Source organism: Anabrus simplex, chromosome 3 (genome assembly GCF_040414725.1).
Source record: "Anabrus simplex isolate iqAnaSimp1 chromosome 3, ASM4041472v1, whole genome shotgun sequence".
NCBI lineage: Eukaryota > Metazoa > Arthropoda > Insecta > Orthoptera > Tettigoniidae > Anabrus > Anabrus simplex.
This window is the reverse complement of record NC_090267.1, coordinates 15,949,082-15,962,770: the sequence shown is the minus strand read 5'-3', so window position 1 is coordinate 15,962,770 and position 13,689 is coordinate 15,949,082. Positions and strand designations below refer to the sequence as shown.

Here is a 13,689-nt window from a genome sequence, read left to right as displayed (position 1 = left end):
AAAGGAACGATCTTCCGTGTTTATATCACACAGTGCTGCCCTCTCTAGTACATTGCCAGAAACACATATGCTATTCGAATTGAGGCCATAGGAAGCCATTTACATATTGAAAAAAAAGTCACATTTATGAACATGCCATTAAGCATGGCTCAGGTTCCACCTATTCAATACAAGAAAACTTATTAATGCAAGGTTACATTATAAGTCAATAAGTGACTCAATGTGTTCCTGGTTTGGTTCAGTGATATTTGAAGATTCAGAAATATCCCAGGACATGTAAGTGACTTTACTGGCATATAAGTAAATTCCTGTACGACAACATTCTAGTAACTCCAGTGTCCTCCCCAGAAGTTTTCCTCAGCCGGATGGCGGAAATGAGTAGCCAGGTGGAGAATATTGTGTAAAAATGATCAAATTTAAAAAGTCAATAAGTGAATCACTTATAACGTAACCTTGCATTAATAAGTTTTCTTATATTGAATAGGTGGAACCACAATATATTTTAAATTTAATTTTAGGAAAAACGCAAGCTGACTAGCTCAGAGGGGAAAATAATGGCATGGTAATTTCATGTTGGCAAGTGTGTTCCTGGTTCGGTTCAATGATATTTGAAGATGCTGAAATATCCCAGCACATGTGTGTAACTTTACTGGAATGTAAGTAAATTCCTGCACGACAACGTTCTAGTACCTCTAGTGTCCTCCCCAGAAATTTTCATCAGCCGTATGGCAGAAATGAGTAGCCGCGTGGGGAATATTACGTAAAAGTGATCAAATTTAAAAAATTTCTGCTCAGGGCATTAACAGTAATAAAAGACAGGTAAATTTAACTGCAAAATTGAACTATTTTCATATTATGACAACCAAGACATTTCAAAATATTTTGAAGTTCTAGGTGCCGGTTGTTCATAAGCATGAAACACTGGAGCTTACCACTCGGTTTCTATGGACTGCCGCATTTGTGCCATCATGGGGAATCTTGTGGTCACATGCGATTCTGCACTTAACTCCAATGCAATTGATGCAATTATATTGACAATAATGAAGATTTATCATTTATACAAACAGTTTTATAGTATTTAAATTTTGATTTGGATCACCAAATGACTCAAATATGCATTAACGGTAAGTAACTCGTACATATCTAGGTTATGTTAGCGGTGCGGTCTTTAAAAACGCCAGGGCGGTGCGCCCAGTAAAAAGGTCCTAGGGAGAACACTGACCTCCGTGTAGTTGAAGACCTTGAAAGTTGTTACACGGTCGTTCGAGGATTAACTGTGACGTGACGTAATAATCTATTCCAGAGACTGTGAGCTGCTTCTTATTAGATGTGATATTGTGCAAGAGTTGCTAAAAGCTAAAATTCTGCAACTAATGCACACTGTTCTGAGAATGAATGTGTAGGTGAAAGAGTTCCACGGTACAAGCACTGCAGAAGAGAGTGATGTCTATACATATCTGAAAATCGAGTGCACTCCTTTTCAATATCAATAGCTTGGATATTTCTTATTATGTTACTCTGTTAAACTTAATACTGACGTATATGCACAGTGTAGTTTTGTTATAATTTTAAAATGTTACTGTGTCAAACTTGTACGAATATCAAAGTTATGTTAAAGAAATTAGTGTCAGTATTGGAATTGAAACTCATAACAAACTACCTTTTTCTTCAGAGAACATACTGCAATATTGCATTTTAAAGCTTTATAGTCTTTAACATAAAATAATATTTGGTGTAGAGTAAGAAATGTACAGACGTTCAATACATATTCCTTTCATCACAGGGCCTGATGACCTAGATGTTAGACCCCTTTAATGAACAAAGATGATCAACCATTCATCACACAGTGCACATAGGTGGTAGCATAGTTGTAGGACCTTGCTGTCGATAGCAGAAGTGGTGCAGTCCTGGAAGTGATTCATTGTGAGTAATTGCTGAGTGGAATATTGACATCATGCCATTTTCCCTTGCATTCTTATCTAACAGCTCTCTGCCCAGTGTGCTGATGGCCAATGGTTTTACGTATATGGCAATATAATAAATGGTCTGTGCTCTAACCGTGGTGTGTCCAAACATTATTGGTACTCATGATACCTGTTACTGCTAATAAGAAAATTTAAGTTAGGGTTGGGTTACATTGTACTTTTTGCTGTCATTAAAATTACACAGCAATTTCATCAGTTAAGGGGTAGAATGCATTCCTGTTACCTAGGTTTTTTGGGTTTGATTCCAGCCAGTTAGAAATTTTTTACCCGAATCTGACATCTGGTCTGAGATCCACTCTGTCTATGTGAGCTCTCTCGTGTAAAAAGCAAAGATACATCTCTGCCGGCCTCAGGCTGAACGGCAAAGGCCTACCATGATTGTAGCACCATGTTAATTATTTTCTTCACCTGGGAAAAATTTCTGCTAGTGACATTTAGGTCACTGCTTTTTACTGTTAAGGTAATTTTTTGTGTAGAATTCATAGGTACCAAGCAAATTGGCTGCATGGTTTGGATCACACAGCTGTCAGGTTGCATTCATCTGGTAGTTGGTTTGAAACCCTCTGTCAGCAGCCCAGAAGTCAGTTTTGTGTGGTTTCCGATTTTCATACCGTGAGTTTGTTAAGGCTACAGTCACGTCTAGCCATTCCCAGCACTTTACTGTTCCACCATTGCCGTAAGGCATGCCTGTGTTGGTATGATATAAAATTGAATAATATTAAAAACCTTTCACTTGTCTTGGCAGACTAATGTGTAATAGCATTTTCTGGCTAGGAAAGGGAATTAAAGGGACAGTAACTCACTCCTTACTTCCTTAGTATATCTCCTTGGTGACACATAGGCTCTCTGTGGCAGATTACTGTAGATCAATTGAGGATCCAACCATATTTTTATGTGGGGACTTAACACACGACAGATTAGATAGACACGATATATTTCCTGCTAAGCTGTACTTGCTGGTATAAAATGTGGTGGTCCGTGTTTTGAAATATAACATAAATACCAGCAGGTAATAAGTGACCGTGCATATTTGTCGGTGACTATATTACCAGATCTGTACAAAGAATATGCCTAATCTATATTCTTTTTTGCAGGAAAATTATGAACTTATATCCGAAATGATACCTCTGAAACAGGAAATCAAATCAGAGTTAACAGAACCAGGACGAACACAGGAAAACACATTTGAGGTAATGTACATAATTTGATAATCCATTGTCTGATAATGGAGATAATCAGAAAATGGCTGAATGGATTTCATTGGACAATTCTTCATTTCAATGCATACAATTTTAATGTCCTAGGGAAAATGTACATTTTCAAAACCTGACTTCATATTTGCTTCAAATGGCTCCAAGATCTCACATTAGATGTCATGTGGCAGATGGTATATTTCCTAAAACCTCCATTACATATCGTCTGGAAGCTGGTATCATTGCTACTAATATGTTTGACTGTGTTAATATTTCTTATGACAGAGTTTCAATAAGTTATTATTCTTTTGTCACTGTTATTGGTGCTGTGTAGAATAACTTGAGAAAGTTTTTGATCCAGTTTCAATGAACAACTCCTTATTTCAACACACAACAGGTTAGATGGACAATATGTATTTCATGCTAAGCTGTATTTGCTGGTATAAAATTTGGTAGTCTGTACTTTTAAAAATAACATAAATACAGGCAGGTAATAAATTACCGTTCTCTTTTGTTGGTGACTATATTAGCGGATCTATACAAAGAATATGCCTAATGTATATTCTTTTTCACAGTAAATCAGAGTTAACAGAGCCAAGACGAACACAGGAAAACAGGCCCTGTTAAAAGTAGTAATTTTTAGGTTTGTTAGCTTTCCTGTATAATATTCTAATTTTCCACAAGTAGTTCCAAGGTTGTCCACTGTGTATTGTAGTGCACAGTTAAGTGTTGTGTGACAACTAGCATTGGTTCAAGGCCCTCAACTCCATACAGCAGCTGATATATTTAAATTTCTTTTTATATATGCATAGTGTGTGGCAGATGGCATCATTGCTACTAGCGGTGTACTGCTGGTATAGCCTATTTCAGGCAGTGTTTTGTTAGCTTGTTGTTAGTACAGAGTGCACACAAAGTCAGTATACCCCTACTTATTATTTATTTATTCCCATTGTTATCGACTTCGATTGTTGTCAGTAATTGGTGCCAAGATATTGAAAGAATGGCTGATACAAGTGATTATACAATTGGGAACGTTTGCTGACCGCTGTATGGATTCATGAGCATTAAAAAAGTGGCAAATCGATTAAAAATGTGAGGGACAATTTTGTTGCACGGTTTGTGAATGCAGCACTAACAAAGGATATGTTAGCATAGGAAAGGAAAGCCTTTTGAATGGGCAGTGTTTGCATCGTTCCAAGAAGTGGAAGACAATCCACCAAACTTGAACTTTATGCTGATGTGGAACAATCTGTCAAACAATCTCCAGTCAAATCCATATGGAAACATGTGTCAGAGTTAGTGATACCAGAATCATCCATGAGGAAACACATGAAAGTAGATCTGAAAATGAGATATTGCCATCCATTGAGTGTCAGTGATTTAGGAGACGATGATTTGGAGAGATGTGTTGATAATTGTGATCAGATGCTGCAACAATTCCAAACAATGACTCAGAAGGCAGAAGTTACATTCGGTGATGAATGTGTGATTTATTGCAGTTCCCATAGTCCATTGTTTACTTTTAGGGAAAGGAAAATCCAAATTTCTTTCAAGAAATTGAGCGAAACCCATCTCACATCATGATCTGGGCTGGAATGACGCAAAATTATCTGCTTGGCCTACATTTTTTGTCTTTTTGTTAATCAGAACAGTTACCTCCAGATAATTAATGACTGGCTCATCCCTCAGCTGCAAAATATGGGAATCTTAGATGTTGTTTGGTCTCCACATGATGGGGCACCGGCTCATTTTGCAGTGGCTACTTCACAACACTGAATGCAGTCTTGGGGAATCGCTGGATTGGTCGATGTTCAGACAATGTACCAGCTCCTCTTCCATGACCACCGAGGAGACCTGATCTAACAGCACCCTATAACGTACTGTGGGGTTACAGCTAGGAATTGGTGAAGAAGCAGCAGTATGTTTTAATCTGGAAAATGCAGTGCGCAAATCTTTCCAGACAGTGACCCCATGGATATTGTTTATTGCTAAATATGAGCATCAGAACATGGTGGCATATTCAGCTGTACAGAGACAATACAGGGACACATACAGATGTTTTAGATTCCTAGGATGTAAGATTTAAGTAGAAATAAGTAAATAATGAGTATATGTATTCTATATCAGTTTGAGTTTAATTTAATATAGGGGTATATGGACTTTGTGCGCACTCTGTACATACATTCATACATTTTCATTATAGACAGTTATGCCTCTCAGCATTCAATCTGCAAGGATCTGTGGATTAACTAACCACTGCTTTAATCCTCTTTTCGTAACTAGTCCTGTGGCCTGATTTTCTTTATATCATTAGAAAGTGATTAAGTCTAAGATTCATCATCTTGGTCTCTCTCTACCAGGTGTAAGCAGATGTTTTTGCTGGTTTTTGTGGTAAAGAAAACATGTAATTTTCAAGGAAAATTAATTTTTTGTTTGTTCAAAATATTGGCCATTGGCTTCTACACACTTTGCCCGTCTTACAGGTAAGTTATGCCAGAAAAACTCCTTGTATTTTGCAGCAAACCATTCATCGAGCCATTTTCCAATATCCTTAAAATTGCTGAAGTGCTGCTCTGCATGCGCGTGCCCCACTGATGCGAAGAGGTGATAGTCAGATGGCGCCAGGTCAGGGTAGTACGGTGGGTGCAGAAGGATGTCCCATCCGAGCGATTTCAACAAGTCTTTTACTGGTATTGCTGTGTGAGTCAGCACATTGTCGTGTAACAAAATCACTTTGCCATGTCTTCTGGCCCATTCTGGTGAGCGACTCCTTTGAAACAACTTGGTGAACGAAACGAGGAGCTGTCAAGATTAATGGGGCATATGGACGAAAAAGTAGGACTGCTGAGTCGGCAAAGAGTTCTGGATGTGTTAGGAGTTAATGGTATTCGGGTAAGGGGAGATAACGAGATAAGTGATCATAGTGTCCTCGACAGGTGTTAAATAGTGAATGGCAGAATATGGGGAAGGACTGTTCATTACGAATACTACTGCACGTAACATAGTATCTGTTAGGCAATGTGGATGGATTTGGCAGTTGGAGGAATTAGGACAAGAATTGTCTCGGTTTAATCAGCATGTCGATGCGGGAGTTGGAAATTTGAAGGATATGCGAAGGGGATGGATAAATGTGGGGGAAGATATGGAAGTTAATAGGCATGGAAAATGTTTATTGGACTTCTGTGCTAGTATAGGATTACAAGTTATGAATACATTCTCCCAGCATAAGACTAATCACTGCTACACATGGGTGAGTGGGTCATCAGATCCATAATAGACTATATCATATCAGAAATTTGTTAGGAATGTATGGGTATTCAGGGGATTTTTTGATGATACAGACTATTAACTGATCTGTAGTAAATGCAAAAAGATAAGTCAGAGATGGCTCAAGACAAGGACTGATGCAGACAGGAAATTGTACATAGATGAAAGAAACAGAGTGAAACAAATAATTATTGAATCCAAGAAGAAGTCTTGGGACGATTTTGGTAATAACGTGGAAAGGCTAGTTTGAGGACATTAATAGAGAATCTTAGAAAAGGAGGTGAAGAGGAAATCAATAGTGTTTAGAGTAAATCAGGTGAACTCATAATAGATCCCAGGGAATCACTGGACAGGTGGAAGGAATATTTTGAAAATCTTCTCAACGTTAAGGAAATCTTTCTGGTGATGTGGCGAACAAATGAGTTCATGGGGGCGAGGACAACAATGTTGGCAAACCTGCATTAGAAGTAGTGGAAAGTGTGGTAAATAGACTCCATTGTCATAAAGCAGCAAGAATAGATGAAATTACATCTGAAATGGTGAAATATATAGTGGAAAGCCAGGGATGAAATGGCTTAATACAGTAAAATGGTTATTATGAGATGTTAGTTACCTTTCGGTTGAATGAAAGCAGCAATTACACCTATCCATCAGCAAGAGAATAGGAGGGATTGCAACAACTATCAAGGCATTTCATTGATCACTGTACCAGGAAAAGTGAACACAGATATTTTAGAAGGGAGGGTGCAGTCAGTGGTTGAGAGTAAGTTGGATGAAAACCAGTGTGGTTTCAGACCACAGAGTAGCTGTCTGGATCAGATTTTCAGTATGCACCAGGTACTTGAAAAATGCTACCTGAGGATTGGACAGTTATGTTTCGTAGATCTAGAGAGTACCGAGGGAAAAGATGCTCACAGTACGGGAACATGTGCTGGCTTCATGTCCCACTAACTACTTCTTTCACGGTTTTTAGAGATATCGAAGTGTCAGAATGTAGTCCCACAGGGAGTTCTTTAATGTGCCAGTTAATCTACAGACATGAGGCTGATGTATCTCAGCCCCTTCAAGTACCACCGGACTGAGCCAGGATCGAGTCTGCCAAGTTGGGGTTAGAAGGCCAGCGCCTCAACCGTCTGAGCCACTCAGCCTGGCAAGGGAGAATGAGCTCATGGTTCAAGGTACTTACAGGGGTTAGACTTTTTTTTTCAATTTGCTTTTATGTCGCACCAACACAGATAGGTCTTATGGCGACAATGGGACAGGAAAGGCCTAGGAATGGGAAGGAATTGGCCATGGCCTTAATTAAGGTACAGCCCCAGCATTTGCCTGGTGTGAAAATGGGAAACCATGGAAAACCATCTTCAGGGCTGCCAACGGTGGGATTCGAACCCACTATCTCCCGGTTGTGAGCTCACAGCTGCGCGCCCCTAACTGCACAGCCAACTCGCCTGGTAGGGGTTAGACAAAGCTGCAATCTTTCACCTTTGTTCTTCATAGTTTACATAGATCATTTTCTGATAAATTAGCAGAAGGGTATTGAGTTGAGTGGAAATGTTGTAAGCAGTTTGGCCTATGCCGACGACTTAGTCTTAAAATGGTAGGTTGTGCTGAAAGCCTGCAGTCTAATATCTTGGAACTTGAAAATATGTGCAATGAGTGATATATGAAAATTAGCCTTTCCAAGACTAAAGTGATGTCAGTAGGTAAGAAACCTAGGATAATTGAATGTCATGCTGGGAATACAAAGATAGAACCGGCACATAGTTTCAAGTATTTAGGATATGTATTCCCCGGGATGGTAGTATAATAAGCGGGACTGAATTAAAGTACAGTGAAGCCAATGCAGTGTGTTCACAGTTGCGATCAGCCGTATTCTGTAAGAAAGAAGTCCACTTCTGGACGAAACTATCATTACACTGCTCTGTTTTCAGACCATCTGTGCATTATGGAAGTGAAAGCTGCGTGGACTCAGGATACCTTATTCATAAGTTGGACCTAACAGACATGGAAATAGGGAGAATGATTTTTAGTACAAACAGGTGGGAAGAATGGCAGGAAGGTACACAGAATGAGGAGATGAAGGCTAAGGTAGGAATGAACTCAATGGATGAAGCTGTACACATAAACCAGCTTCGGTGGTGGTGTCATGTGAGGTGCATGGAGGAGGATAGGTTACCTAATGATTTAAAGTTAAGAGGTATTGAACTAAATGAGGCCACAGAGCTACTTACAAATAGAGAATTGTGGTAGTGTTAGTATATTCACAGAGGCTTGCTGACTGAATGCTCAAAGACATAACAATCTACAATGAAGACTTACATTACACAAAAATAAATATGAGAAAAACCACAAAACAGCAAGTGTGAAACTGAGCAGGATCTCAAAAATCAAGAAACAGACCACTCGTCAGTTTCATAATTAAGCATGTCACCTTTATGCCACTTGCAACTTCAGAACAGTGGCTTTTCAAAAATGTTACCACTGTTGAGTTGAATGTTATTTTTCTTTCCATCAACCTAAAGGACTAGATGTACACTGATTGCCATAAAGTTTTGCATTTGCACTGTATTACTGTACCACAACAAGTCACTTATTAGCAGATAAACATCATAAGTAATAGAGAAGCTAATTTTGATCTGTAGTAAAGCTAAGTTGGCCTTAAGTCTGTGGTATTTACAATTACTATAGGTTAATAAAGAAGGCAACACCTACAAGAAGATTTACAGGAGGATTGGTGATATTACAGTGCCTGCTGTTATAAAAGTATGCCAGAAATACAAGTTTAGTAAATGTTAAAAAACAGCTCCAAGAACTAACAGATATCCTATTTAAAGCAAATTTATAGTAGCCATTCAAAATGTTGAATGAATGCACATCTAACAGCTTCTGCACCATTATTTTCATTTCTATCAACTTGAATTTCACCTTCCTCTACACCCTGCTTAACTCTATCCTCAACCTCTGCATCAAGAGGTGGTTGGTGTTCGTTATTGTTGATTGCCAGATTATGCAGAACTGCACACGCCACAATCACTCCTTGCACATTTTCTATTTTCTGCCGAATACCTAATGCCAGCACTGGAAAACGGGCCTTCCACACACCATACTGTCTTTCAACAGTGTTACGAGTTCTTATAAGAGATTCATTATACAACTGCTGAGCTCGAGTAACTGGGTTCCTAAGAGGAGGTAGCAAGTGCAGACCAGGGGCATATCCGGAATCACACACAAGGACCAAATTGACAAAGTCACCTCTCTCCAACCTTGTTTTCAATAGAGAATTGTTGAAGATGGTGTAATTGTGGCTTGGACCTGGCCACCTAGCCACAATGTCCCTAATCCTCAGCTTTGTATCGCATACAGTCTGCACATTCATAGAGAAGTAACCTTTTCTGTTCCTGAAGTGTTCAGGGGCATCTCCACCTGGAGATTTAATCCTAATATGGGTGCAGTCCAATGAACCTATTGTAAGGGGATAAGCTGCCAACCTATAAAAATCACTCTGAAGACTATGACATTCTCTCTCTCCTTCAGGCATCTTGATGTATGTTCTCCGAAGTGAAGCAATTGCGGCACTGACTTGATTTACAACAGTTCCAGCAGTAACTTTATGAACACCACAAAAATCACCTGCTGTTGTCAGTGTTCCCCCAGTGGCATAGAACCTCAGTGCCAATAATAACTGGTTCATTGGAGGTAATGCAGAATTTCTGAAAAAGAAAAAAAAAAACAACACTTAGTTAGAATCCTACCATACAAATGTATATATGATATATAGGCTGCCATAATTCAATATCAAAAATACATAGTGTTGCTGTGATATAGGCTAATATGTAATACAGGCCTACAGTGAGACACACCGGTAATATTTCTAATTAGGTCTGGGCCCTACATGTTAATTTCAGGCCTTGCATTTTCTGTAATTTAATTTATGTCAGGCCTCATATCACATAACAGGCCTATACAGAACTAATACACTGATTTTATGGCAAGTAAACTGTTATTTGAACACATTCACGACTGACGAGCTACATGACATCTCCTAGAATATGGAAAGTAGTGTAGCCTGTTGTTTTGCATACTTGTTTATCATACAAAATAATTATTCGTTCTGTACAGTGAACTAGAATTGTTTGCCTCTCGTATACGGTAAATAACCTCGTCAATAGATATTATATTAGTCTTCGGTCGTGTATAATGTGTGTCGATATAAGGTTACACGCCAACAAACCCACATGAAGAGACGTTCTAACCTTGCTTCTGCTACAGGTATGTTACACGTTACCTACTATATTTCACACCCAGAATAATCATAGCCCTAGTTATATAATATTATTATTCCACTAACAATATAGAGTACATAGGTTACTCACCGATTTGTAGCATGTTCCAGTTGATCACGGATCTCATCTAATACAAGAAGTGTCGTCGGTTTTGTTAACCTGAAACGTTTTACAAATTCTTCGTCATCCCATTCTTCGAAGTTATTTGGACGTGGCCTAATCCTTTTCACTTTTCTGACACGACGAAGCATCTGCTCCGGAAATTCATCAGAATCAGACTCAAAATCAAACTGGTTCATCAAACGATCATCACGATGAGCAGCCATCTTGAATTATTTCTACTGCCGACAGCCGTTGCCTACGAGATACACAAGGCCGGGAAATACAGCACACTAGACGCGTCCTCGAGATACTTCCGGCAAGTGCCGCTAGAGTTCTCTTTACTGATCTGTCTCGCCCGCCCATTGCCACACGTTCGAATATGAAAAACTATAAAAATTAATTAAAACTAGTAATTTCAGAAGGCAGCAAACAGATATGAGATCAAAGATAGACAAAGGGCAATTGTTTGACTTATTTTCTACAACGTATTTCTTACAATATGCTTAAACGAAATAAGTAATTCACGAATGAAGCAGAGAAATCTGATAGCGAGTTTGTCACTTCTTACCGATTCCTTTAATTGTGCCACAGTGTATCCGATAAGCGGATCGAGATTGCTGTCATAAATAACTTTGGGTTTAATCGCCCTTTCACCAATTATCAGCGATCCAATCTTTTCCTCCGCACATCTGATGTTTTGACATTCGTATTGAAGCCGCTGTTTGGTGAGCGATGTTATGCCCGTTACGCAAATATTTAGCGTCGTTTCACTGTATTTCTCTTTTTTCTTCCCGTAAAATTAAATTGGTGTTCTCCTCTGTGGTGTAGTGGTTAGTGTGATTAGCTGTCACTCCCGGAGGTCCGGATTCGATTCCCGGCCCTGCCACGAAATTTGAAAAGTGGTGCGAGGGCTGGAACGGGGTCCACTCAGCCTCGGGAGGTCAACTCAGTAGAGATGGGTTCGATTCCCAGCTCAGCCATCCTCGAAGTGGTTTTCCGTGGTTTCCCACTTCTCCTCCAGGCAAATGCCGGGATAGTACCTAACTTAAGGCCACGGCCGCTTCCTTCCCTCTTCCCTGCCTATCCTTTCCAATCTTCCCATTCCTCCAGAAGGCCCCTGGGCTGCCTGGCCGAGGTACTGGTCATCCTCCCCAGCTGTATCCCCGACCCAAAGTCTGGTGCTCCAGGAAACTACCCTTGAGGCGGTAGAGGTTGGATCCGTCGCTTAGTCCGAGGGAAAAACCGACCCTGGAGGGTAAACGGATGAAGAAAGAAGAAGAAAATTAAATTCGTTTTAGCAGGAATAAAGCTCTTAAATTACCAATTTTAGCATGCTTTTCAAATCGGTGTGCTTTTTGGTCAAGTTCAGATACCGTAAAACTTTTTTTCTGATTTCATTACCCGTATCCTACTTCTCAATTTACAGATTGTTTTCTGTAATCTGGCATTTAATTTTCTCATCCGTATATTTTTTAGATTTAACAGAGATACTCGTAGACTTTCCTTGATATGGAAACGAGACTTGTACTCATTTTTCGTTTGTGGTTGACGTATGAAGATATGGTATGTTCATCGTTATGTGAATCGGAACTTTTACTAAATTTTAATGGCAATACATCATTTTTGGGAGCTGGACGCTTCCTGCGTTTGACATTTCCCTGTTTGTGAACAGGATACACAATGAAAACAGAAGGAAGTTTGACTGATGTGCTTACACTGAAATCTGTTTTATGAGAAGAATTGCTAGGTACCTAAAGAGATCCTACTACATCACCTTGCCTGGAAATAGTTTGCTTCCATTTCTTCCTTAAACCGCACTCGGAAAGGAAACTATGGAGCGTCAATGTTCATGCTTTTTTAGTGTCATCCGAAATACAGAGAGGTACACAACACTGCACCTTCTTCTCAACCTCACAGACACTCGCCGACAGAAACAATGTTCATAATGAATTGCATAAAATCAACACAGCATCACAATTACTCCGCATATCACAATGTTAAAGTCCGCCAAGAACAGAACGGAAACCTGACATCTAGCGGCCAAACCGTGAACACGGTCGACCCGCCTTTTCAGCGACAAATTAGTAGCTATGTCCCGGCCTTGTATATCTCGTAGGCAACGCCACGGCCGACTTCCAGATAACAGCGTTAACAGCCTCTTCAACTTCGGGATAGCTATACTCGAGAATATTTTCCCAAATTGCACATACACGAAAGTCGTAGTACGCGTTTTCAACGGAACTTCCAGGTAAATGTCCAAACTGCCAAATAAATTTATACGGCACTTTTATCTGGCTGTCGTAGTACAGGCCCTAAAGTATCTAATATGTAAGTAATTCAAATAACATTTTGTTTGAGAAGTGCCATTTTCTATTCTCGTAAAATATACATGTGAAGTGCTATCTTGAATTATCCAAAGAAGTGATGTTACGCGGAAAGTCAACCAAATTAATAACATTAGAGGTTATTAGGTAGTCATCTGACCAGAATGACAAGTTCATTCGATTAGGAAGTATTTAACCAGTGATGACCAAACGTTGCGTTCGTAATATTGACAATGTTGAATGAAAAGGTTAACTTATCTTAAATGCAGATATGATATGACATTGTGGCTAATATTACGTCTACATTAGGGCATAATACTGTGAATTGGAATTGAAATACTTTTTTTGCAAGTTGCTTTACGTCGCACCGACACAGATAGGTCTTATGGCGACGATGGGACAGGAAAGGGCTAGGAGTGGGAAGGAAGCGGCCGTAGCCTTAATTAAGGTGTGGTGTGAAAATGGGAAACCACAGAAAACCATTTTCAGTGCTGCCGTCAGTGGGGTTCGAACCTGCTATCTCCTGAATACTGGA

At 39.5% G+C, this 13,689-nt stretch overlaps 1 protein-coding gene across 4 annotated transcripts in view; it reads left to right on the top strand.

Annotated features, from left to right (window-relative positions):
• Positions 1 to 13,689, top strand: part of LOC137498986 (gastrula zinc finger protein XlCGF52.1-like) — a 45,897-nt gene that overhangs the window by 13,496 nt on the left and 18,712 nt on the right. For all 4 annotated transcript variants that reach the window (XM_068226964.1, XM_068226962.1, XM_068226963.1 and 1 more), the window contains exon 3: positions 3,080 to 3,175. In XM_068226964.1, coding sequence (XP_068083065.1) covers positions 3,080 to 3,175 — 96 coding nt within the window. The remainder of the gene's footprint in view (positions 1 to 3,079; positions 3,176 to 13,689) is intronic.